Source organism: Hipposideros armiger, unplaced genomic scaffold (genome assembly GCF_001890085.2).
Source record: "Hipposideros armiger isolate ML-2016 unplaced genomic scaffold, ASM189008v1 scaffold_109, whole genome shotgun sequence".
Taxonomy (NCBI): domain Eukaryota; kingdom Metazoa; phylum Chordata; class Mammalia; order Chiroptera; family Hipposideridae; genus Hipposideros; species Hipposideros armiger.
Genome location: NW_017731459.1, coordinates 3,323,490 through 3,347,822, shown reverse-complemented (window position 1 = coordinate 3,347,822; position 24,333 = coordinate 3,323,490). Strand labels below are relative to the sequence as shown.

At 38.3% G+C, this 24,333-nt stretch overlaps 1 protein-coding gene across 3 annotated transcripts in view; it reads left to right on the top strand.

The window, feature by feature from the left end:
- The first annotated feature begins 5,834 nt into the window (after nt 1-5,834).
- PDCD6IP (programmed cell death 6 interacting protein) overlaps nt 5,835-24,333 on the top strand; it is a 49,934-nt gene continuing 31,435 nt past the window's right edge. For 2 of the 3 annotated variants that reach the window (XM_019647243.1, XM_019647242.1), the window contains exons 1-5: nt 5,838-6,199; nt 13,857-13,911; nt 15,808-15,877; nt 21,768-21,895; nt 24,004-24,157. In XM_019647243.1, coding sequence (XP_019502788.1) covers nt 5,991-6,199; nt 13,857-13,911; nt 15,808-15,877; nt 21,768-21,895; nt 24,004-24,157 — 616 coding nt within the window. In that variant the 5' untranslated portion in view covers nt 5,838-5,990. Of the gene's footprint in view, nt 6,200-13,856; nt 13,912-15,807; nt 15,878-21,767; nt 21,896-24,003; nt 24,158-24,333 lie in introns of all 3 variants that reach the window. The other variant, XR_002124574.1, reaches the window with a different exon arrangement.

The following is a 24,333-nucleotide window of genomic DNA, read 5'->3' as shown; positions in this document are numbered from 1 at the left end:
GGCAGTGTCACTGGCCCTCATATGTGGGATCCGAACCGGGGCCCTCTGGCGTCCCAAGCCAGTTCTTAACCATCGCGCCATTCGGCCGGCCCTCAAACTTTTAATTATAGCCTTTAGTTAGAATATTTTTTTCTGGATAATTTTATCGTTTAGCATTATGAAGTATACTTAATTATATTTAAGTCTTTCTGGCTTGAATTGTCTGATATCAAGGTAACAATATCTGCATTCTTATTGTTACCATTTTTCTGGTATATCTTTGTCTATTCCTTTCTATTTACCCTTTCTGAATCACTTTGTTTTATGTGTATTGCTTGTGTGTACCATAATGATGGTGTATTAGTTAGCTTTTGCTGTATAACAAATGACACCAACACTTAGTGGTTTAAAACAAGAGCCATTTATTTAGCCCATGATTCTGTAGGTTGTCTGGGCATTTGTGGTCTATGCTGTCTCAGCTGATCTCTGATATGTGTGACATCAGCTGGGGGGTTGGCTGGTGGCTGGATGATCTAAGATAGCCTCATTCACATGTCTGCTAATTAGCAGATTATTGGCTAGGGCTAGGGGAATGACTGGGTCATGTGTCTTTCATAATCCAGTAGGCTAGACTACACACACAGAGGTCACAGGGTTTCAAATGCAGCAAGAGGGGACAAGCCCTGATAACTGAAGTGTCTGCTAGCATCACAACTGGTAAGGCCCCATTGGCTAAAGCAACTCACATCAACATCCCAGACCTAAGGGGTGGAGAAATAGACTCCATCTCCTGAAGAGGTCGATCCACGATGTCACACTGCAAAGTCAGAGATGAAGGGAGGGGAAGAATTTGTGGCCTATTTTATAATCTATCACATTTGGGTTTTCTTTGTGAGTCAATCTAAGTGTTTTTCTTTTGGTGATTGGTTTAACATTTATTTATATTTAAACACTTATTATATGATGGCTATGTTTGATCCCAATTTTGTGAAATCATTCTGTGCTATATTTATTGAGTGTATTGTTATTTTTATTGTTTTTCTCCATGTGGTCTGTTTGCTCTTTTTAATTTTCTTTTAGTGTTTAGGAACGTTTGTATTTTTGCTTCAATGGTTACCTTTATACTAATACCTTTTTCTTAATTTGGCCCCGTTTTTCTGTCATTTGATTTGTCACCTTTAAATAACATTTTTTGATATCATTTAAATAATATCTTTTGACTCCCATCTATTATTTAATTCACCAATCAAGTTACTTATTCTATTATTCCTTTCTGATACTTGCAATGTACTGTGAAATGGATCCAAAAAGAAAGGCAGATTAATGGATGGATGTGTAGTGGGATGATAGATATGCTATAAAAATAGATATGTGTGATACTAAAATATTAATATTAGAATCTAGTGGTAGGTATGTAGGTATTCAGTATAAAATTCTATGCTGTGTTGAAAATTTTAAAATGTCGGAGGAAAAAGAACATAGGAGCCAGCCATAGGTGCTCTCTAGGAGAGACACTGGTGGAAAAGGGCAGTAGTTATTTAAATAGCTGTGAATGGTATTAGAGAGCTGGCAACTGATGGAAATATGATCAGCAGTAAATGGGATGAGAATGAGCTTATATAGGGAGTAATTCTAAATAAAAGGCTTAATTAGTTTCCCTATTTCTCTTCAAAATTTTTGATGCCATGTGGACAAAATCTATATACCCATATGTAAAAAATGGGTAATTTTCTCTTTTTGCATTCATTTCTTGTTTTGTTTTTTAAAAAGTTAAATATGCAAACAGATTAAGAGACAAAGAGTTCTCTATTACATGTTGTAAAAAACAACAACAAACCAGCGTCTCTGCCTAACACCACTCCCCTGTTTCCGTTCCTTACATAGGCTGTATCTCCCCAGGTTACATAGGGTAGGTACATCATTGATGTTCTTGATTTCATCAAGTCTATTTGAGTGTTACCTCATCCATACCTCTATCCCCCTAGGTTGTCCCCTGCACCCCACCCGCCCAACATTCTAGGTTTACCCTGAAAGTGTGGAGTAAGCAAGTGAGGATGCCTCCTTTACCGTTTGCCCTTCGCTTTCTCTCAGACTCTTCCTCTTAGCATCCAAAGGGCCTTCTCTTCCTTGCATTACAGGAACTTTCCTTATATCAAATCCTTGTCCTATTTACTCTCTCATTCACTGAAAAACTACGATAGTCTTCTGGACTTTGCTTTTGTAAGCCTCTTTTCTCCTCAGGAAAGATTGGCTCCTCCAAAAATCACAAGTGCTTACGTTCAGGCTGTTGTCTCAACATAGACTTGGAGAGCTCTATTTGGAAACTCAAAGCTGTTATCAGCAGGGTTCAGTCTTTCTAAAGAGACAATTTTATTTCCACTGGTTCAATCAGTGGGGGTAAGGTTGGGCCCATCAGATAGGGATCATCGGGGAGGAAAATCGACGGATTTAATATCCACCAAAATATTACACTGAGAATACAGTCTAAGAACATATTTTATGAAGTTTCAATACACAGATGGAGAATCAATGTTACTCGACGCAAGTTTGGAAGCTGCGAAACATCCTTGGAATGTATCACTAATGCTCCCCAACATCCAGTTCTCCCTTCCTTCCCAGGGGTACAGAAAACCACCCTTCCCAGTTCCACTGCAGTTTTACAGGGCTAGGTGAGAGGTCTAGCCAGTGAAATGTGAGTGGATGTGAGAAGGTTGGTGCAGTGAAAAGCCGCTGGGAGGCGCTACAGGTTCTCTCTTCCCCTCTGAACGTGGAGTGTCACATTGGGATGCCTAAGCTACAAGATCAAACTAGTCTGATTATTGAGACATCACTTGGAGGACAGCTAACCTGGACAGCCGCCTGTCCACGAGGCTTTGTGTGAGCAAGAAACAAATGTTTATTATCTTAAGACGTTGAGATTTTGAAATTGTTTATTATGAGAGCATGAGCCAGCCTATCATAATATACCATCCTCTTTTGGCCACTGGCCCATGCCTAATCAACAAAGGTACCAATTATAGGGGAAGGTGTGTTATTTTGATAGTAGAAATCTAATTCTCTTAACAAGTAGTGAAGCTCAATAACTCAATTCAAAAATATTGGCTGAGCGCTTAGAATGTGCGAAGCACTGGAAATATAACAGTATATGTAACACACACAGTTTTTGCCTCCATGGAGCTTATATTCTAGTGGGAAAGTCAGAGAAAAATTGAATCAACGAAATACTTGTAAGTTAGGATAAGTGTGATGAAGGAAATAAACAGTGGCTGAGCTAGATCTTAACAAGTGGGGAATCTACTGCAGATGGTATCTGGGGAGCAGACAGTTCAACAGAACTCTGAAGGGGGAAGTATCTTTGGTCATATGAGCAAAGAAAGATCTTCGTGAGTTTGAAAAACTAAAATAAGACCCATATGACTGGGCAGTAATAAATGCGGAACAAGTGGAGAAACATGAAGTTGAAGAGCTATGCAGAGATAGATCATGCTATGTTAAGGAGTTCGTATTTTTTTCTAAGGTCCATCAGACAGGACCGTCTTAATCTTCTGTTGATGGATGCCACAAAATTAATCACATCTATGTTCACTTGCTTTTCCCCTCCATCTGCCTCAACAATTAACAAAATTCTCATCTTTCTGACAGTTAACCCCTCCCCTTGTCCCCTCCCTGTTCTGCTTACCCTTTCCTCTCCTTTTACCATGCGCTTTGCTCCTTTGGCTACCCTCAGCTCTTCTGAATCTTCATTCTCTCCCCTGTGGATCAGTCCAGTCAACCAACCCACAGGATACTCTATTTTCTTCTGTCTTAAGACACTGAATCTGATACTCTATTTCCGGATATATATTTTGACCTATTTCTATTTCATTGTGTTCCTTTATAGCCCCAGACGCTTAAAAATAATTTGTATGCTGTTTATTCCCAAACAAGACCTCCTCTTGAAGTGCTCATCTCATATGCCCATCCGTCAATTTAATGACTCCATCTGAAAGCTTGGGTATAAATACTCTCTATCCCCTGCCCCATCAGTTTTCCTTATAGTATCCCTAAATTATTCCACCAACCACTCAGATGTTCAGCCTGAACACGAGGAGTCATCCTTGATCACTTCCTTTTCTTCACCTTCCTTTCCTGTTTATCAGTAAATTCTTCAATGCCTAACTAAAAAACATATCAACTTGGCTCACTCCTGCTAATGTTAGCTTTCACGATCTCTTGCCTGGATTTCAGAATGCTTTCACGATTTGTCTCCCAGCTTCCATCTTGCCTTCCTCTAATGCATTCTCTACATAGCAGCCAGAATAGCTATTTTACCTTAATCTAGAATATTTTAATTAAAACAAATTTTTAAAAATTGTGGTAAAATACTTTTATAATAAAAGTAGTATGTTGTAAAAATTACATAAAAAGATAGACAAACATAAAGGAAATAAAAATATACATTTCCACTTCCAAAGATTACAACTGCTAACACCCTTAGTGTATAATCCTTCTAGATCTTCTTTTCATAGTGCATAAAAGCACGTATGTGCATTTTGTAACCAAAATGAGATATTGTAACATATATGCTGTTCTGAGACTTGCTCTTTTCAGTTAATGATCTCCACCATCCATGGCAATACATTTTCATTTTATACTCAGTCCACCTACATTCAAATTTCCTCAACTGTCTTGAAAATGCATTTTATAGGTGGTCTGTTCAAACCAGGATTCAATCTAGACTCTTACGTTCCTTAAAATTCTTTTCATAGAGCAGTGGCTTTTTTCATAACAATAAGTTGTTGAAGAGATGTGGCCAGTTAGCCTGCAGGATGTTTCACCTTCTGGATTTGTTTGGTTACTTCCTATGATATCATTTAGTTTGCTCCTCTATCCCCTGTATTTCCTATAAATTGTGTTAGATGCAAAGGTTGGGATAGATTCAAGTTAAACATTTTTGCCTGGAACATATCATAGACGATATTGTATACTTCATACTACATCTTATCAAGAGATACAATATCAGATTTTGCACAGGGTGGCCTTTCCAAATTAATTGTATAATGTCATTATTGCTTAAATGCCATTTACAGTTTCCTTTGCTTTATTCTACAATACACATTCTTTAACTTGGCATATAAGGTTCTGATTGATTTGATGCTTGCTTACTTTTCCTACTTTATTTTCTTCCATTCTTCACTTGCTTTTTAATGTTTTGCCACACTGTTTGCTTTAACATCCTGACCATGGGAAGTGCTGCCTCCTAGGGCTTTCGCACTCGCTGCCCCTTGCTCTGGGAGGCTCTTCCTTGCCACTCTTTCCTTCTTCTAATAGCAAGTGTTGTTTTCAAACTCAAAGTCATTTTAAGTTTACCTTCTCAGAAGACTTCTTTAATTATCCTGTTTAAATTGGGTTCTTCCAAGGGACCGTAATATCCTACATCTCAAGAACTCTGCTTTTTGTACTATGATGCTTTTTTAGTATCTGTACTCTTACCTGAAGTGTAAACTTGCACCGTGGTAGGGGCCTTGCCTTCTAAGCTTACTATGCACTCAGTACTTGTACACAGCAGTCCACTGAACGAACTACCATAGGTCACAATAACCCTGAGGCTGTAAGGTCTTGCAGAGGGTCCCCGGAAACTCTCGTGGGTGGCACACAACAGGGGTACCTCACCGAGCTTTCCGAGTGGAGCAATGGTTACTTTTACTTGAAAGTGTCTGTCCACCCGTCGCGGCAGGAAGGAGGAAGGGGAGAATGCCACCAGCGAAGAAAGCCAGGACCTCAACGCGCAGCCCAGGCCCAGCAGGGCCCAGGTGAGCTGAGCCACCACCCCGAAACACTCACGTGACACCGGGCGGCGCGCCGAGGGCGCCTGCGCGGAGGCTCCCGGAAGTGGCCGGACCCGAATCGCAGGCCGAGCGCACGTCCGTCGGCCGGTGGGTCCGCCAGTCTGCCAGCCCGGTGTCCCGCGCTCCTCCGCCTCGTCGCTGTCCCGCAGTTTATTTGGCCGGAAGGCGATCGAGGTGCTCGCCATGGCGACGTTCATCTCGGTACAGCTGAAAAAGACCTCGGAGGTGGACCTGGCCAAGCCGCTGGTGAAGTTCATCCAGCAGACGTACCCAAGCCCCGGGGAGGAGCAGGCCCAGTACTGCCGCGCGGCGGAGGAGCTCAGCAAGCTGCGCCGCGCCGCGCTCGGCCGCCCGCTGGACAAGCACGAGGGCGCGCTGGAGACGCTCCTGAGGTGGGCCTGGGGCCGCGCGCGGGAGGTCGTTTGCATCCCGCAGCCCCGCTTCCTTCCTCCGCCTTTCCTGCTTCCCTCCCTCGCACCCACGGCCCGGTCCCGGCCGCCCCGCCCTGGGTCGGCGGGGCGCGTAGGTGTGGTCTGCATTCCTTCCTGGTGAGCGGAGCCGCACCACTGGCCGGCTCTGACTGCCTGCTTGTCTGGCCGGCTCGCCGCAGCCCTTGATCCGCCCGGGCTCGGTAGATCCGGAGACCTGGGAGGAACGGTCTGCCACAAACTGTCTCTGTTGCCACATGTACCCAGAACTAGTTTTATTTTATTTTTTTTTTTGAGGGTGGTCTCTGAGACTCCCCCTCTTGCCCCGTTTTTGCATCACCGTCTTATGACTTTCTTGGCCTGCCTTAGATTTCAAAATAGTAGTTGCTTAAGGGAAGTGGGAGAATTGGGACACTGGAATAAATAACTGTCTAGTATTGCCCACTTGAAATGAGCCATCTTCCTAAGTTCATCATCATCAAGTGACAGATGGAGAATTCCACAGTTTAGGAGCTACAATTAATTTGAAATTAAACTTGAGGCACCTAGTAGAACCTTCAAGATAAATTGCTTACAGTCAGTTTGTTCACAAACAGGTATGCACACCATGGAGTACATTTGTTATTTTTAGCAAAAGCTTGTTGAGCGCATGCTGGATTTAATGAGAGTTGTTTCCTGGTTCTTTCCAGTTAGGATAGCAGAACATAGTTAAAACATTTCTTTGGCCTACCTTGTTAATGATCTCATTTCCCACGCGTAACATTTCTTGTTTCAAAGGAGAAATACAGCAGTATTAGAATGTAAGTAAAGGAAGCCCAGGTTAAACTAGCTTATTTGTTCCAGTAACTGAAAAGTCTAGGAATTGTGCTTCCTTAGCTTTCGGCATCCCTGGAGACCATCTTGATTCTATGTTGATTCCCTTTTAGGTGAGGCTTGTTCCCGTATTGGGAGACATGGCCACTGGCAGCCCTGCTGTCATTGCAGTGGTTCGGGACACTCAGAATGACACGAGAGTGCTTTTCTGCTTAGCTTTGGCGGAAATCCATGGGAGGCCTTTTATTGGGTTGGCTTGTTCCCATTTATGATGGTGGGAAATGTGCTAATTTATTTCCCTTGTCTGAGTCACTCAACTGGTTGAACTCCTTCACTCTCCATGGATCAAAGCAATTATGGAATGGGGAAGAGATGGTTCCCAAAAGGAGGATGTTGAATAGATTGTTCAGCGAGATTATGACCTCTTGGTGTCAGTTTTAAAGATAAGACTGTTGGGTTGTAAGGATCATCATTTGACACTTAGTATAAGCATTTTTAAAAAGTTAACTTAGGAATACTAACACATTTCTTTAGAATTAATGCACTTAAAAAAAATCTCCAAAGCAGCTTTTATGTAGACATGGACTAGCATTCAGTAAGGATTTTCCACTAGTAGTTTTAAAAAAGTACGAGTATAATGAATAGTACGATAAAAATCTTGTTGAATAGATTAGGTTTGTTTTGGTCCAACCCTTAAGGAGTTTGGAGCCTTCAGAGACAATTGTTGCATGTAGTTGAGACTAGCAGTCGAGAGAATAGTGGATTGTGGTTCTGATGAGGTTTTCCTGTGAATTTGAAAACGTCATTCATTTGTTGATTTCCTTTTTTCTTTTTCCAGGCATAACTGGGAGAACTGTTGCTAGGCACTAGGGCTGTTGCAGAGATAGTCTCTTTGAAGAAAGAGAAACCATGTTTCTTTAGTCACCTCTATATTATCCTCTCCTAGCGCATTCATTAACCACTTTTTTCACTTCTTGCTCTTCTAGTGGGGTTAGGGTAAGCTAATAGATAAACTTCTGTCTATTAAATTTTATAATGGAGGTCTGTACAAAAGTTCTTCGGGTATGTAGGCTGTAAAAAACAAACATTTGTGAGATGTTCATTCCAATCAAGTAAAATATCTTTTAATCATTATGTTTGGATACTGGTGTAAGCTGAGCATTAATTTACATATTTTTAACTTAATGAACTTTTAAATAACATTTTCATAAAAGAAGTGTTAAGCGAATTCCTAAAGAATAGAAGCTAGCTTGGTAAGTATTGGTACACAGCTCCACAAGTAGGTCCAGTAATGGACTTGCCTTTTTATTTTTACTAACATGTAGATGCTCTATTAAAATTTCCTAAAATATACATCTACATGTATGATATTGACAATGAACGTCATCCTTTATAAAGTGGCTTTAACTAAAAGTTGATTAGAAGAGCCTTAGTAAATGGTGAGCTTTACTCTAGGGTGATCAGATGGGAACCTGCTGGGTTTTTTGGAGGGAAACTCCTGATAGCATCGTCTGTGTCTTTTTGTGGCGATTAGTTTCTTTAGAGAGAAAGCTTCCAGTCTACTTCCATGAAAAAGCCTAGTTATCAGCTTTCTGAAATTTGATCAGAGGGAACGGAGGTTGGGGATCTCAACAATTGCATGTGCAATCTTTTATATCTGTTTTTAGTGTGGCACCTGTATTAGGGTTGGATTCAGGTGCATGTGATAGATCTCAAATTATCAGCGAGTTATGATTCTATTCCTGTGTAAAAAGTTGGTAGATAGGCAGTTCTGGTAGTCCAGGGCTGGTATAGTGGTTCTGTGAAGTTCATCAGGCTCAGGCTCCTTCCAGCTATCTGCTCTGTAACACCTAGAATCCTTGTCCTCAGGGTCCAGATAACAGTCAGACTCAAGCTTCAGACTCAAGCTTCAGAGAAAGAGAAAGGAGGCATAGAGCTGGGCCTGCAGGATATTTCCTGGAAACTGCCCCGCGATACCCTGCCTGTTCATATGTTATTGACCATTGCATATGTCCACATCTCACAGAAGGGTAGGATAGGAAAAGGAGTTTTTATTAAAGGCAGCCACATACCCAGCTAAAATCTGGGGTTCTGTTAGGAAGGAAGGAGACAGAACGATGTAGGCAATTAGCACTTGCAAACATAGCCTCTCAGTTCCCATCCCAGTCCCCATCAGCGCCACTTAGCTGTGCCCGATCCCCCCACCTTAGCTGTGCTTGACATCCTTAACGTTTCTTGTGAGTAAACCTACCGTACCCTCTGAGTAGAGGATCTGGTAGCCTGGATTTTCCACCACACCTTCTCTTCCCACCCTTACATTGAATTTCTGCCTTTAGTGGTACCTCTTGCTGCTTAATTCAGATCCTTTCTGGCTTCTCGGGCATGATCTGGCTTATACTTTGTTAGCTCACTTCCCTAGGCAGTTAGAATTTTGGCTTTCTCTGCTTCATTCGCTTCACCTTTTAGGAACTGTCACTAAAGCCTCTTATGTGCTGTTGTGCCCTTTCCCATTCTTTTTGTCCTTGTGCATTTTTATCTTTTTAATTTTATTTTAGTGGAATTTTGGGAGGAAGCAGAAAAGGGTGTTTATGCAGCACTTTGTTTTAAATGGAAGAGGAGCGTATCTGCATTTTCAGCTCTCCACAGTGGTTGTATCAATTTACATTCCCATCAGCAGGAATTTGTGAGGTTTTTTTTGTCTTTCCTAGTCCTTGCTGATTAATAATTCAGATTATTGCTTTTTGCTCAACTGATGGATGAGCGATGGCATCTTATTGTAGGTTGCAGTGCCATGATTTCTGTGGTCCAGCATCTTCCATTTACTCTTCACTTAGTTTCTTTTTCTGTGAATTGCCTGTTCTTTTTCTTTGCCCATTTTCTAGGTTGCTTGTTTTTTCCTCACTGATTTTTAGGAGTTATTTACCTTTTCTAGCTATTTATTCTTTTCCATTACGTATCTTGTGAATCTCATCTTCATATCTGTTACGTGTGTCTTAATTGTGTTTATCATATCTTTTTGTCACACAAAAGTCCTAGCAAAATGCTTTATTCTTCTAATAATCTGTAGTTAAACAATTTTTTTCTTACTCATAGTGTTGTGCATATATTATGTATGACTTTCTCTCCTTGGTCAGATTTGCTAAATGTTTGCAGCCACTGTTTTTCTTTTTTAAAACTAAGTCTGTGATTTCTTGTTTTGTTTTCTGCTTTTGTCATTCACTTATTTTCTTTTTCTTTTTTCTTTTTGTATTGAATGATGAACTTTCCATCTTTTTTGTTTTTCTAATACTTTTATTTTAGGACTGCCTGTTTTTTCTGACTCTGCTTTTGGCTGCATCCAACTGGTTTTTGATATGTTGTATTCTCATTGATGTTTATTTTTTAATAGTTGGTAATTTTAGTTTTGTTTTCTTTAACTCGAGTCATTTATATAGACTTCATAAAATTTTAAAAGAGATTAGTCTGTCACTCTTTTATGGGTTAAATTTTAGTTTGTTGCATTGTGGAAATAATCTTTTTTGTTTGTAAAATAAAATTGATGGAACTAGTCGCATAATTTCTGAAAGTTTTTCCAAGCGCTAGTGTTTTAGAGACCAGGAAAGAAAATACTGCTGTTCTATTTTACTCAGAACTATTGCTTACATTCTGATTGTTGGTTTTGAGGTGAAGATACTGAGATAATGTTAGCACTAATGACATTGCTGCAATTTGTAAATCAAATAGGGTAGAGGATGTAAAGATACCATACCTTACCCCTCTCGTCTCTTTAATTTTCTCCATAGCACTTGTCACTCTCTACTAGACTATATTTTTACTTATTTATGTTGTTTCCCTATCCCTCTAACAATAATCTTCTCAATGGTACACATTTTAAAATGCTTATGTACTGCTGAATTCCTATGTCCTAGAACTGTGATGCACAGTAAGCTCTTAGTACACTAGGTCTGACAATTAAGTTCGCGAGCTCATCCTAGAAAAAGTGCTACTGCCTCATTGCTGAATATCACTATGGTCACCTTTGAAAGTACTCCCCTTGGGAAGCTATGCACCGACGCCAGAGCCTAGTCCACTCTTCAAAGGAATTTTGAAACTCTGTTTCTGGAATGGCCATCAGAGCTACAGTTGTACTACCCTTGATGTCCTGAATGTCATCAAAATGTCTTCCTTTCAATATTTCCTTTATCTTTGGGTAAAGAAAGAAGTCATTGAGGGCCAGATCAGGTGGGCAGGGAGGGTGTTCCAATACAGTTATTTGTTTACTGGCTAAAAACTCCCTCACAGACAGGCCGTGTGAGCTGGTGCATTGTCGTGATGCAAGAGCCATGAATTTTCGGCGAAAAGTTCAGGTCGTTTAACTGTTTCACACAGCACTCTAAATAGTTAACTTGGTTAACTGTCCAGTTGGTACAAATTCATAATCCCTCTGATATCAAAAAAGGTTAGCAACATTGTTGCAACAAGTTTACAAACTTAATTGTCAGACCTCCTATATTTGTTGAATGAATGAATGAGGAATGGCTTTTTTGATAATATGTCAGCCTAGATCAAAGAGGTAGAATATTGTGATGGGAAGTTTCTAGGTACAGAGAAAAAAATGTGTGAAGGCCTGGGGCCAGGAGAGAGCCTAGACTTAGTGACTAGAATGAGTGGTGAATACTCCGCGGTGAGGCTTGGAGAATTGAATGATGGCCAGGTAATGCTAGACCTTGTCAGCATTTTTGGATGTAGTTTTGAGGATAATAGGAATCCATGAAAGGATTTGAGCACTTAATACTTCAGATTTTGTTTCCTAAGTACAAGAATACGCTTCTATATAATAATAGTACACCTTTCAAAATCAGGAAATTAACATTGATTGAATATTACCATTTAATCCATAGAGTTCATTAAAATTTTGCCAATTTTTCCAGTAATGTCGTTTATAGGTCCACAACTGAATCCAGAATCCTGTGTTGCCTTTAGTTGTTGTCTTTCCTTCGATGGGAACAGTTCTTGTTCTTCCTTATCTTTCGCGACCTTGACATTTTTGGAGAGTACAGGCTAGTTACTTTGTAGAATGTCCCTCAATAAGGATTTGTCTCATTTTCTTGTGATTAATGCATTTTGGGGCAGTGGTACCACAGAGTGATGCTGTGTTCTTTTTAATGCTCTCAGGAAGAACATAATGTTGATTTGTCCTGTTGCTGGTAATGTTAACTTTTATTGCTTGGCTAAGATGGCGTCTGCCAGGTTTCTTAACCTTACAGTTAATAAGTGTGTTGTAGTAGTTAGAAAGTATTTGTGGGGAGGTACTTTGAGACTATAATATCCTGTTTTCATCAGTCTTTCATGTTTTAGCATCCGTTGATGAACCTTACCTGAATTGGATACTATACTCTGAAAGATGTCAAATGGTGATTTTTCTAACTTGATTTTGTCTTCTAGATTTATTAGTTGGCATTGTACAGTATGGTAGAGCTTTTCCTATTCACCTGCTGATTTTACTCACTTCAGAATGGTGTTCTTATTTTCCTCCATGCGTTATGATTTGTTATTTATTTTATTTAAATTTTTCTGGGCTTAGCTAGTGGGAGCCCCCTAAAGTGAGGGGGCTGTGTCCTTTTGACGTGCCCTCATTATTTTTTGAGTACTTCCTTAACTTTCTGGCATAGCAAAATGTCTTAGGCTTCAGTCTCCAGTTTTCTCAGTCTCAGTGGAGGAGTCAGCCGTATCTCTAAGGAGCACTGGCTCTTTTTAATGCAGAGCATTATTTATCTGGGCACTAGGTATGCTTATTACTACCTAGGTGTTACTGCTTCTAGACCCTCTCAGCATATACATTTAGGAAACACACACACACACACACACACACACACACACTCACTCACATACTCCCCCCCCCATTCCCCTTATGTTACAAAGTGAGTTCACACTGATACTTCCATTTCCAGTCCAAAGCCAGAGTTTATTCTAGCCTTCTCCCTTCTCTTATTAGCAACTCCTTTCTCTTCTAGAAACCTGGCTCCCATTATCTTTGGTGTACTTACTTAATTGTTCTGTTCTTCCTGTTTGTAACCAAACTCATGGCCATGCCAGCCAAAAATTTGGTCTCAGACATGCCACTCCCTCCAAACACTTGGCCTCAGAAATAACCATTGGGAAGATAGCCCTGATGAAGGGTTGGCGGGGCAGGGAGATAAGGGGAGGGGGAAATTTTAGAGGCCAGTTAGAAAGCTTGGCCTTAGACACCCCCTTGCCTGCCTTGCTGGTTCAGTGACCGTCTTAATGAGGGGGAAGACTGCTTCATGTTTGATGTCATTCTTGCTTCTCTGTGGAGAACAGAGCGAAAAGAATGAGGGTAGAGAGAACAAGATGTGGAGGTTGGCTAGGAAACTTTTGAATTCGTCTACTTTAAAGGGAGGCTAGTAGCTTTGATGAACTGTGTGGCAGTGGCGGAGATGGACAGAAGTGGAGATATTAATTTGCCCAGTGGATATAAACAGTTATTCTAATAAATAGTATTTTAAGAAATATTTTGATTTCCTGGGCAGATGTTAGCTTGCTTTTAGCCAATAATAGTTGGTAAATATTTTTCTTTGGTGGTATGAGTTTTTGTTCAGTTTTTTTCATTGTGTGTGTGTGCACTTTAGCTCTTGGGGTACACATGAAAAGATTATGTTCATTAACTTCAAAATTGCTGATGGAATTTTATTTGTGGGCCACTTGAAGTAAGCGTGAATAATTTTAGTATACTCTTTGACCAGTTGTATTTACATAAATGTGTATAATATTTAGCTCTGGTAATTTTTAATTTTGCTCTGTTTTTTAGATACTATGATCAGATCTGTGCCATTGAACCTAAGTTCCCGTTTTCTGAAAATCAGGTAAGTTATTTATCTAATTTGTTTCAAAGTTATATGGATAATGGCAAATTACCTATTTTCTTCCACGCATGGTATCATTTTATTAAAATAAATGGTGCCTCTTCATTATCTTTAGGTTTTTATGAGACTTTTATACAAATTAGAAGCTTTTCGGCCCATCTGATGTGAATCTATGTCTTCTTGAAGAATGTCTCCTGGAACTTGTTCATGTCATTCCTCAGTCACTTCTGGACTCATGTAGAGCATTGGACTGCCTTTTTTTTTTTTACTATATTTTACATCAGAAAGATCTTTTTTTTTTTTTTTAAGATTTTTATTGGGGAATTGGGGGAAGGGGAACAGAGTAGTTGCTGTCGTTTTGTTCTTCAGTCTAGTTGTGGAGGACATTGCTTTACTGGCCCAAGTTGGCACCGTCATTGTGTTCTTCCCGGGTGAAGCAGATCAGTCGCTGGCTTCTGGACGGCCGCTCATGGCGGCTGCTGGTCACTCATGCTGGCTGCTGGCTAGACACAGTAGCCCATGGCAACCCACTGTAGCAGGGGCCGCAGCTTATGCCATCGCTGGCGACTCATGGCAGCCCAGCTCCAGGTCGAGCTGTTGTTCAGCATCTTAGCTGTGGAGGGCAGTGTCACTGGCCCTCATATGTGGAATCCGAACCGGGGCCCTCTGACTTCCCAAGCCAGCTCTTAACTAACACGCCACTCGGCCGGCCCAGTAAGATCTATTGATGATTATCTACAGTGTCCTTCCCTTTGGTTTTTACAGAATTAAAGGAACTATGTAATTCAGAAAGTATTAGTCTCAATTTATATACTTTAAAAATTGTACAAGTACCTAAATGTAAACAAATGGTATACAATTTGTATACAGTGTTGCAAATGCTATTATGATTAGATGTTATACTATAAGAATGTCTACTTTTTCTAAAAGGCTAGATAGTGAACATGCTGATCGTTTACTGTTTTATTTGGGAGTGTTGAAAGTTTTTAATTTCTTTAACATTTCTAAATTTTAAAATAGTATGAAAAATACATTAAATATTCTAGTACTAAAATTTTTCTAGGTGAAATAATATGTTGAGATTTGCTTTAAAATACTGCAGGAAAAAAAGTGTGTGTGTTTGGTTTGGTGGGGGTGGGTGGGTAGATGAACCAAGAAGGGCAAAAGGCTAAAACTGGTGATAGGTTCATTATGTTAGCCTCTCTGGTTTTGTGTATATTGAAAATTTCTCTAATCTAGAGTTAAAAAAATTAGATTGCCATATGTAATTTAAAAGAGGCTAAGTTCTTTTAAACCTTCATATGTGGAATATTTTAGAAGTGTGAGATTTTTTTAAATTAAGTAAACTCTTTATTCATGTATAACATACATATAGAAAAGTGAACATATCGTATGTATAGCTTGACTCTTCACAAAGTGATTATACATGTAAAATCATCGCCGAAATCAAGAAATAAAATTACTTTACCCTATCCACCAAAGATAAACATTCTCTTTTCTCATCATGGAATAGTTTTAATTTTATCTTCTGGGAAACCTGTAGTACTTACTTTATTGCCTGTGCTTCTCTAGGTTTATTTGACAATCATTTATTAAGTTCCTGTTCTGTTCAACGCATTGTTTGCTAATATAGATGAATAAGATCATGTTTTCTGGAGAAGACTACATGTACAATTACTGAAGCAGAGTGACCATTTGAAATAACTTAGTCCTAGTATTTTATTTGAAAGGAAAAAAAATGGCCAGGAAAAGGAATTGATTGGCTAGAGAAGATAATATTTTACACAGGTTGAAACTTTGTCTTTTTCCTCATTATGGATTTTTCGTTCAAAGAGACAATATTTAATGAGATCCAAGAAGGTAACATAGTTTTCCATTTTCTCTTTTTCTATCAAGATCTGCTTGACATTTACCTGGAAGGATGCTTTTGATAAAGGTTCACTTTTTGGAGGATCTGTAAAGTTGGGTATGTAATTTTTTAATTCAAAATGATAGGAAACTTGGTCTAAACACTTTGTTTTAGGTTTTAAAAATTGCTTTCCAAATGACTCTTTTTAAGTAATAACATTTTTTTTTATTTCACTTTCCTTTTAACTTCAAGTTTTCACGCAATTTCCAAATATTTGTATAGAGCCTATGCCTTGCCAGGCACTGTCCTAGTTATAAAAGTGAATAAGACAGTTCTATAACTCAGGCTGGTTGGGAAGACAGTTGATCAGTCTGTGAACAGACTTGGGGAACATGGATGCGGAAGTTAATTCTGCCTGTTGAAAGTAAGCAATGTTGGAGTTAGACCTTGAAGGATGAATTTGTTTTTTCCAGGTAGAAAACAACATTACAGGTAGAACATTATAACTAAAGGTCATAAGAGTGAAAGCTTTTTAACTCGGCAAGTTAACCTCTCTGTGTCTTAATTTTCTCATCTGTGTGAAGTGGGGAATAGTACTGTGAAGCACTGTTTATCTCATTGGGTTCTTGTGTGGATCAAAGGAATGAATACATGTCAAGTCCTTAAAACAGTGCTCAGTAAATAGTAGCTGCAATTAAAAATTATAATATTGTGTTATATAACCATATATAATATATTATTACAATATGTATGCATTATAGGACATATACTGTTTACTATTACATAACAGTATTATGCAGGATAAATTATGTACATGTTAACATTAATTATCATTAAGGCTTGAAACCATAGGTTGAATTGGGGATTATGGAGGGTGAAGACATTGGAAAGTAGATTGTGAAGAGTTGTAAGTAATACACTCGTGAGTTTTGTACTCGTGTAGCTTACATGTCATAGCTAACATTTATTAAGCACTGATTCCACTCAGGCACTGTAGAAGGGACTTTACACATACTATCTTACTGACTTCCCCAGTAGCCCACTGAGGAAAGGCACTATTATTACCAATTGAGCAAACTGGTTTAGAAAGATTAAGTGACTTTCCAAGGTCATATAGCAAGGATTTAATGAAGCTGGGTCTGAATCCAGAAAGCTTAACTCCAGAAACTATGAAGAAACAGACCAGTTAGGAGACTTGTGAGAGATGGATGAAATTGGATGAGGAGTATATATATATGTGGGTCCGAGGAGAAGAGATGGGATTGAGAGACATTTCAGAGGTGAAACCGACTGGGTCTGCTGTCAGTCAGAGGGGAGAGTAGTAGTTAAGGGCCTGCTCTAAGATTTATAACTTGGTTTGACCTGTTAGATATTTCTTTCTTTCCATAGACAGGTTGAGTTTGACTTTTCTGTTTTGTCTGGGTAGAAATTTTCCTTTGGTATGTGGAAATAATAGATTTAAAGCTCAAAAGAGGTAGAGACATGGGTTTGGGAACAGTTATCATTAAATGATAAAAAAATTTATCTCCTCTGGTAGAGGATAGATTGGGAAAAGTGTGAAAGCCAGAGCTAGAGAATATAACATTCAGGGGAAACAGTGGACGAGATTCCTGGGAATGAGGTTGAGAAAAAGATTTCAGATCTCAGAAGAACCAGGGAAAAATAGAGACATGGAATTGAATGCCAGGAGAGTTTCAAAGATGGTGTAGTCCAGTGATTCCCGAACCTGGCTCACATTAGAATCACCTGGGGAAATGTTAAAGATACACATGTATCTTTAAAGATAAAGTTACAGAATGCCAGATGTGATACGAAGTTTCAAGGTGAGAGGCACTGGAATTAGTATCTGAAAATATCTCCAAGTGACTCTGATGTTCATCCAGGTTGGTGCATTATTGACAGAGGTCAAGTCATGTAAGATTAGAGAAGCCACTGGATTTGGCAATGAAAGAAGTTTCACTAGGGTCATTCTAAAGAAGCCAAATAGCATCAGGTCGAGGGGTGGAAAAGCAGATGTGGGTTGTTTGTTTCGGAAAGTTTGAAGTAAAGATTTTAGGATAAAGGGAGCATTATGCTGAGAGAGAGGCAAGGTCAAGAAAAGGGTTTTTAGTGCTGTTGTGCCAAGCAAATTGGTAGGCTGAGAATAGGGAGCTAGTGGTAGGAGAACTAGGGGATACTTAAGTGAGATAGGTTAAATGATGAACCAAGTTCCTGGAAGAAGTGGGAGGCAAAAAGAAAAGAAAAGAAAAGAAGAAAAAGCATACATACATAAAGCAGGAGGTACTCCATCAAGGCATTTCTGTTAGCAAATACTGGGAATTAAATGTCCTTCAGTAATATCTTCCTTAAATAAAGCACGGGCTACTCATTCATTCGAATACAGTGTAATTTTAGAATACTAAGAATGATAATATAAATATATGTTTGACATTTAAATCTATATCCATGCAATGTTGAATAAAAGGCCTGTTACAGGTCAGAGCTGCTGTGCTATTATTAACAGTGGGTAACTCTGGGAAGTGTAGGGTATTGGGTGATTTCTCATTTTTTTTCTTTTGTAGTTTTTTTTTAACAAGTGTTTGAATTTTAGAAAAACTTTTTTTTTTTAATCAGCTATTTTCATTTTGAAAAACTTAGTGTGAAAAAAAGAGCTCCGGTACAAATAGAGGAGTTGAATATTAAGAAAAAAGATCTCTTTGAAGAAAGGAGAATTGAATATTTATTTTTTTTAAAAAAAGCCTGATTTAAGTTTAGATTTAATAGAAATAATAAAGGAAAAAAGATAAAATTTAATTATAAGGATAATTTTTCTCTCACAAAGTTTCTTATACACGAGAAATGCTGAAATGAAACAACAGACTAACCTGGGATGATAATATTTGTATATATGTATATATATCTTGTAATTAAAAAGTTTATATATCTTGTATATAAAAAATTTACCCTTATCTGTTGCTTGGACTGTATGTATTTCATTCTTCCTGAAGTTCACTGAGTTTTTATCATGTATAATTTTAGGACCAGTTGCTTCATATTTAGCCATGACTTTGTTATACTGCCGTGTGTGTGTGTAGAAGTTGCTCCACCATCATAAACATCGTGCGCTTTTATCGTAGTCTCAAGATTTTCCTTACTATTGATTTCTCTGGAGTCCCCCACTTCCTGGGAGTCTCACGGCCTCTTCTGTTTTCTTGCTTGAACCTGGACTGTTTGCTCTATAACGCTGCATAACTAACATTCTGGACTGGTGTTCCTGCTCCCTTGGTTAGAGCTGCTGTTTTCTGGATATTGTGTCTCCCTCTTGCTGGAATATGTTCTTAAATAACTTTCTGCAAAAAAGTCAACTTTCTGAATTCCTTTTTTCTGAAAATGTCTGCATTCTGCTTTCACACGCATTTGATGTGAAATTCTGGCACCTGGGTGCTTTGGTCAAAAACCTTGGAGTTATTCTTGACACTATTTCGCTTCATTCCTCACATCTAATTAATTTACCAGCAAATCCTATCAGATTTTTCTTTAAAATACATCCGCAATCCAGTCACCTCTCAGCACGTCTGCTGCTGCCGTGCTCCTGAGACACCATCCCCCATCAGCACCTCACTGCAGCTTTCCCCAGTGCTGCTTCCCTGCGGTCTGTTGTCCACAGTGTGGGCTGATCGAGCTTCTGTTCAAAACTCCGAGTGAAAGCTAAAGGCCTGACAGCATGCGTTGTCTCTCTTTCACCTCCCTGAAATCATTGCCTACCATTTTGTCCCTTGCTGTCTTTTTTCCGGCCATACTGGCCTTAACATATACTTGCTGAATTTACTAGAATTGTTTCTTCAGAAATTGAAGGCATTGTTTTCTTGCCTTTTACTGTCCAGTGTTACTGATGAGAAGCTGACTTTTGTTCTTTAGTAGGTGACCTGTTTTTCTTTCTTTGGGAAGATTGTTACAATTTCTTTTTATCCTTTGTGTTTAGAAATCTCAGAAGATCTAATTGGCTTTTATTTTGTTTTTTATGTGTGGCATTCATGTTGTTGGCCATTTCAGTTTGAAGACTCATATTCCCTTTAGCCCTGGAAAATTTCCTTACATTTCTTTGATAATTTCTTTTTCACTTTTTTCTCTCTTTTCTTTGAAATGCTTAGTCAGGTGTTGGCTGTTCTGAGCTACTCATAACTATTACATTTTTCATTTCTTTGACTTTATGGGCTGCCTAACTATATTATTTTCTAATATTTCTTTTGAAAAACTTTTAGCAGTCAAGTTTTTAATTTCCAGGAGCTTTTTCTTATTCATGGGTTATCCTTTTTAAAATAACATTATGTTCTTGTTTTATGGATGTAGCATCTTTGAATCTCTTTAAGGATGCTTATTAGGATCTTTGAGATGTTGTTTTCTATTATTGGAATCATCTTTGTTTACTCTGGGCACAGTTTTTCAGCTGACCTTGATCTGTATTTTCTGGCAGGCTGTTCTCACGTCTGGTTATTATAGATTTTTAATATATATATTTTAAGAAATCTTAGTAGCTGGTGTGTATGTCTGCTTCATTTTAGGTTGAGGAGGCTAGCGCTGGGTTGGAGGCCAACTGAAAACTGGCCTCTATTACAGGGGAGACTGCTAAAAGGTGGCACTGCTCTGTGGCACACACAGTGGTGTTCCTGTTCTCCTAGATGGTTTGTTCAGTGTTGTCTTTTTTTTTGTAAGGAGGCTTCTGATTATTTTGCTTGGTGCTCAATGCTTGGCACGTTATGTAAGACCCTGACTATCACTGTGATTGAATTTGTCTTTTTTATTGTGGTAAAAAAAAAAACCAACAACATAAAATGTACTATCTTAACCAATTTTAATTTCAGTAGTGTTGAGTATGTTCACATTGTTGTGGAACAGATCTCCAGAACTTTTTCATCTTGCAAAACTGAAACACTCTCTATATCCTTTAACAACGACTCCTCTTTTCACCCATTCCCCTAATCCCAGGGAACCACCATTCTGTTTCTGTTTCTATGAATTTGACTACTTTAGGTACCTCATATAAGAGGAAACATACAGTATTTCTCTTTTGTAATTAGCTTATTTCACTTAGCGTAATGTCCTCAAGGTTCATCCATGTGGTAGCATGTGACAGGATTTCCTTCCTTTTTAAGGCTGAATAATATTTCATTGTGTGTATATATATCACATTTTCTTTGTCTGTTCATCCCGTCAGTGAACACTTGGATTGCTTCTACCTTTTGGCTATTGTGAATAATACTGCATGAATAAGGGCATACACATATTGCCCGGAGAGCCTGCTTTCGTTCTTTTGGGAAGATACTGAGAAGTAGAATTATTGGATCATATGGTCATTTTCTAATTTTTTTGAGGAACTGCCATACTGTTTTCCACACTAGCTGCACCATTTCACGTTCCCACCAACATTGTACAACAATTAACTGTTTCTCTATCTGCTTGCCAACAATTGTTATTTTCTGTTTTTTTGATAGTAGTTCTTCAAATGGTTGTGAGGTGTATAGATTCTTGATCAGAGTTGTATTTTAAGCAAATAATTTGCTAGCCTCTGAGAGATGTAGTGGTATAAGGGAGTGAGGCATGGAAGGCCAGCTAGGAGCTTTTGGCATTGGCTTAGTTTTGTAGTAGTGAGGAATTGGTTTATATGCGGTGGGAAGACATAATTCTGCGAGGAGTGATGGAAAAATGGAATGAATTTATTTGGATTTAAGTGAGAAATGACACAGAATGACTTTTCCTCTTGAACCTGACCATTAACAGTGTGGATGTAAAGGGAAGGAAGAAATAATATTATTGATCTTTTGAATTTCAGATGTTGGGAATATTGTTATGGAAATAAATGCCTGGCAGGGCAGCTAGAAATATGGGAGCATATTATGGGTGAGAAAACAGGTCTGGAAACTTGCTTTTATTGGAGGCAATGGGATAGAGGTTATAGTATTTCTCTTTGAAACATTAATTTCTTTAGAAAAAATAATCTGATAAATTTCTCCTTCTCAATTTTTTACAGCTCTTGCAAGCTTAGGATATGAAAAGAGCTGTGTGTTGTTCAATTGTGCAGCCTTAGCTAGCCAGATTGCAGCAGAACAGAACCTGGATAATGATGAAGGATTGAAAATCGCTGCTAAGCATTACCAGGTATGCAGAACAGTAGTCACTACCTAATGATCAACACTGAGTTGGATTAAATGGAAAATCATTTGCATTTAGGTGTATAGATGTTTCTTTTACAGACAGACATTTTCTTGAAAAGTAATATACTTTTAAATGAATTGATCGTATTTTTGAAGCCCTTAGATAAACTGCTTACCTATAAACCAGCTCTGTTTTTCCTCACCATTTTATACCCAGCACCTAGCACAGTGCCTGGCACATAATAAAGGCTCAATAAATGTTGAGAGAACAAGTGATTAAATGATTAAGTCCCTTTTAAATAAATGACCTTACTTAAAAAAAATTGTACATTATTTATATATTTATATATATATATATATATATATATATATATTTATAGTGAGACATATAAAATTTCACCAGACTCACAAAAATTAAGACCTCTTGGCAAGAAAAGTTTAACTCTGAGACTTGTGGAGAGGTCATATTTAAATGTGGTCCAAATATGTAATGTTCTTAAGTTAGCTAAATTTATATTTTAGATAGTATCATTTCTTAATATGGCATATTATTTTGTGGCAATTATTATTTACTCAGCTTTTATTTTTTTGTTTCAATTTAAAGAACGATAAGAGATTATTGCTAAGTGATATCATCTATAATCATGTTTTCATATTGGATGTTGCCTTATAATTTACAAAGTGTTTTCATGTACATTATTTGACTCTCAGATAAATCTTGTGATGCATGTTATATAATGTCATTCTCAGTTTACAGTCAAGGAGACTAAAAGCAGAAGTATTAACAAAGTGGTCCATTGTGGTTTCAGGTGTTCTGATTCCAGATCTAATGGAATGCCAAATGGTCCTTCCACTTTCTCTCATGCTCTGGAATTAGCTTGTCTCACAGGTGGAGTCTGATTTTTCCCATTGTTAAGTTTAGGGGAGAGGTGAGGAATGCTGTTATAGGAAAGGGAGAGGAAAACATACCTTAGCAAACAACGTGCTCCAAATTGTAGCTTGCCATATAGTCAGATAAAATATGCATACGTACATTTTCTTTTTGAGGCCATAAATGGCAAATATTTAAAAATATGATAATGAAGTAAAATTTTATTTAGTTTTCTATTAGCTGTAACTCAGTTAATTGGCCTGTGAGATCACGGAGGGCATTCTGAATTATTGAGGACATATTCCATTCTGTGAGTCACCTCTGTGAGTTATAGCAGGTCACCTAGTGTGATGGAAAGGGAACTAGTGATATTAGAAGACCTAGATCTTTGTCTAGGCTGTGTGCCCCTGGGTAAGTTCTTTAACCTCTGTGGGCTTCCAGTTCCTTATCTGTGAATGAGAGACTGGATCCTCTGTGACTCTGCTAGTTTACTAAGCAGGGCCGGCTGATCACTCCCTGCAGATACTCTAGTTTCAGGATACTTCATGACTGCAGAAAACAGGATGTTCACTTTAAACAGTTAACCTTGTGTTATTTCTGCATAGCTTATCTGTATAACCCACATCACCTTTTAATTCCAGACTGCTTTTTTCCCAGTGTCACTTGTTTCATAAAAGCAAAGTTATTTTAGTGTTTACCTCAGCAAAATATAATTGGGAAGAAAAATCTGATGGATAACGTTTCACCAAGGAGCTCTGAGAGCCAAATAGAAATCGTTAGCAATGACTGGTTATGGTGTTCCCAGAGGTCTAGGTATCTACACTATTTGAGGTTTCCTAGTTTAATTTTTTTGTGAGAGATGATGAATTTGTTTGGGACCAAAGCAAGAGCATATCAGTACTAAAAACATTTTAGTATTTTCTCCCTGCTTCCATCTTCTTGTTAGTTTTGAGGATGTGTATCTAAAAATAAGCGTAATCAATTTGTCCCATAAATTTACTTTTTTTTATTGTAGTTGACTTTTAATTTTTGTTAAATTTCCTGTTATTCTGTAGTGTTTTAGAAAAATACCCTTATTGTCTATCAAGTGTTTTTGATCTGTTTTGCACAATATAAAAATTTAAATATAGTAACTGTTCAACCGAGTTAACATTTGAAATGATTTTGTGTGTAACAGTAGAAAATTAAATCTTGCTGAATTCCTGTACATTTTAAAGAAATTCTTTTTTTTCTCCCTCTAGTTTGCTAGTGGTGCCTTTTTACATATTAAAGAGACGGTTTTATCTGCCTTAAATCGAGAACCTACGGTGGACATATCTCCAGATACTGTTGGGACCCTCAGTCTTATTATGCTGGCACAGGCCCAAGAAGTATTTTTTTTAAAAGCCACAAGAGGTAATTCCAATTTGTCCCCCATTTTTGTTACATATGGGAAGAAGTAATAGGCTTTTAAAATTAGAAGGTAATTAGAATATAACATGTTCACTGTAGAGCTTTCCTCTTTGAATTTGACACATGGATTACATTTTTCAGCTTTCCTCTAAACTTAAGGTGGTGCAAATGCACGTTAA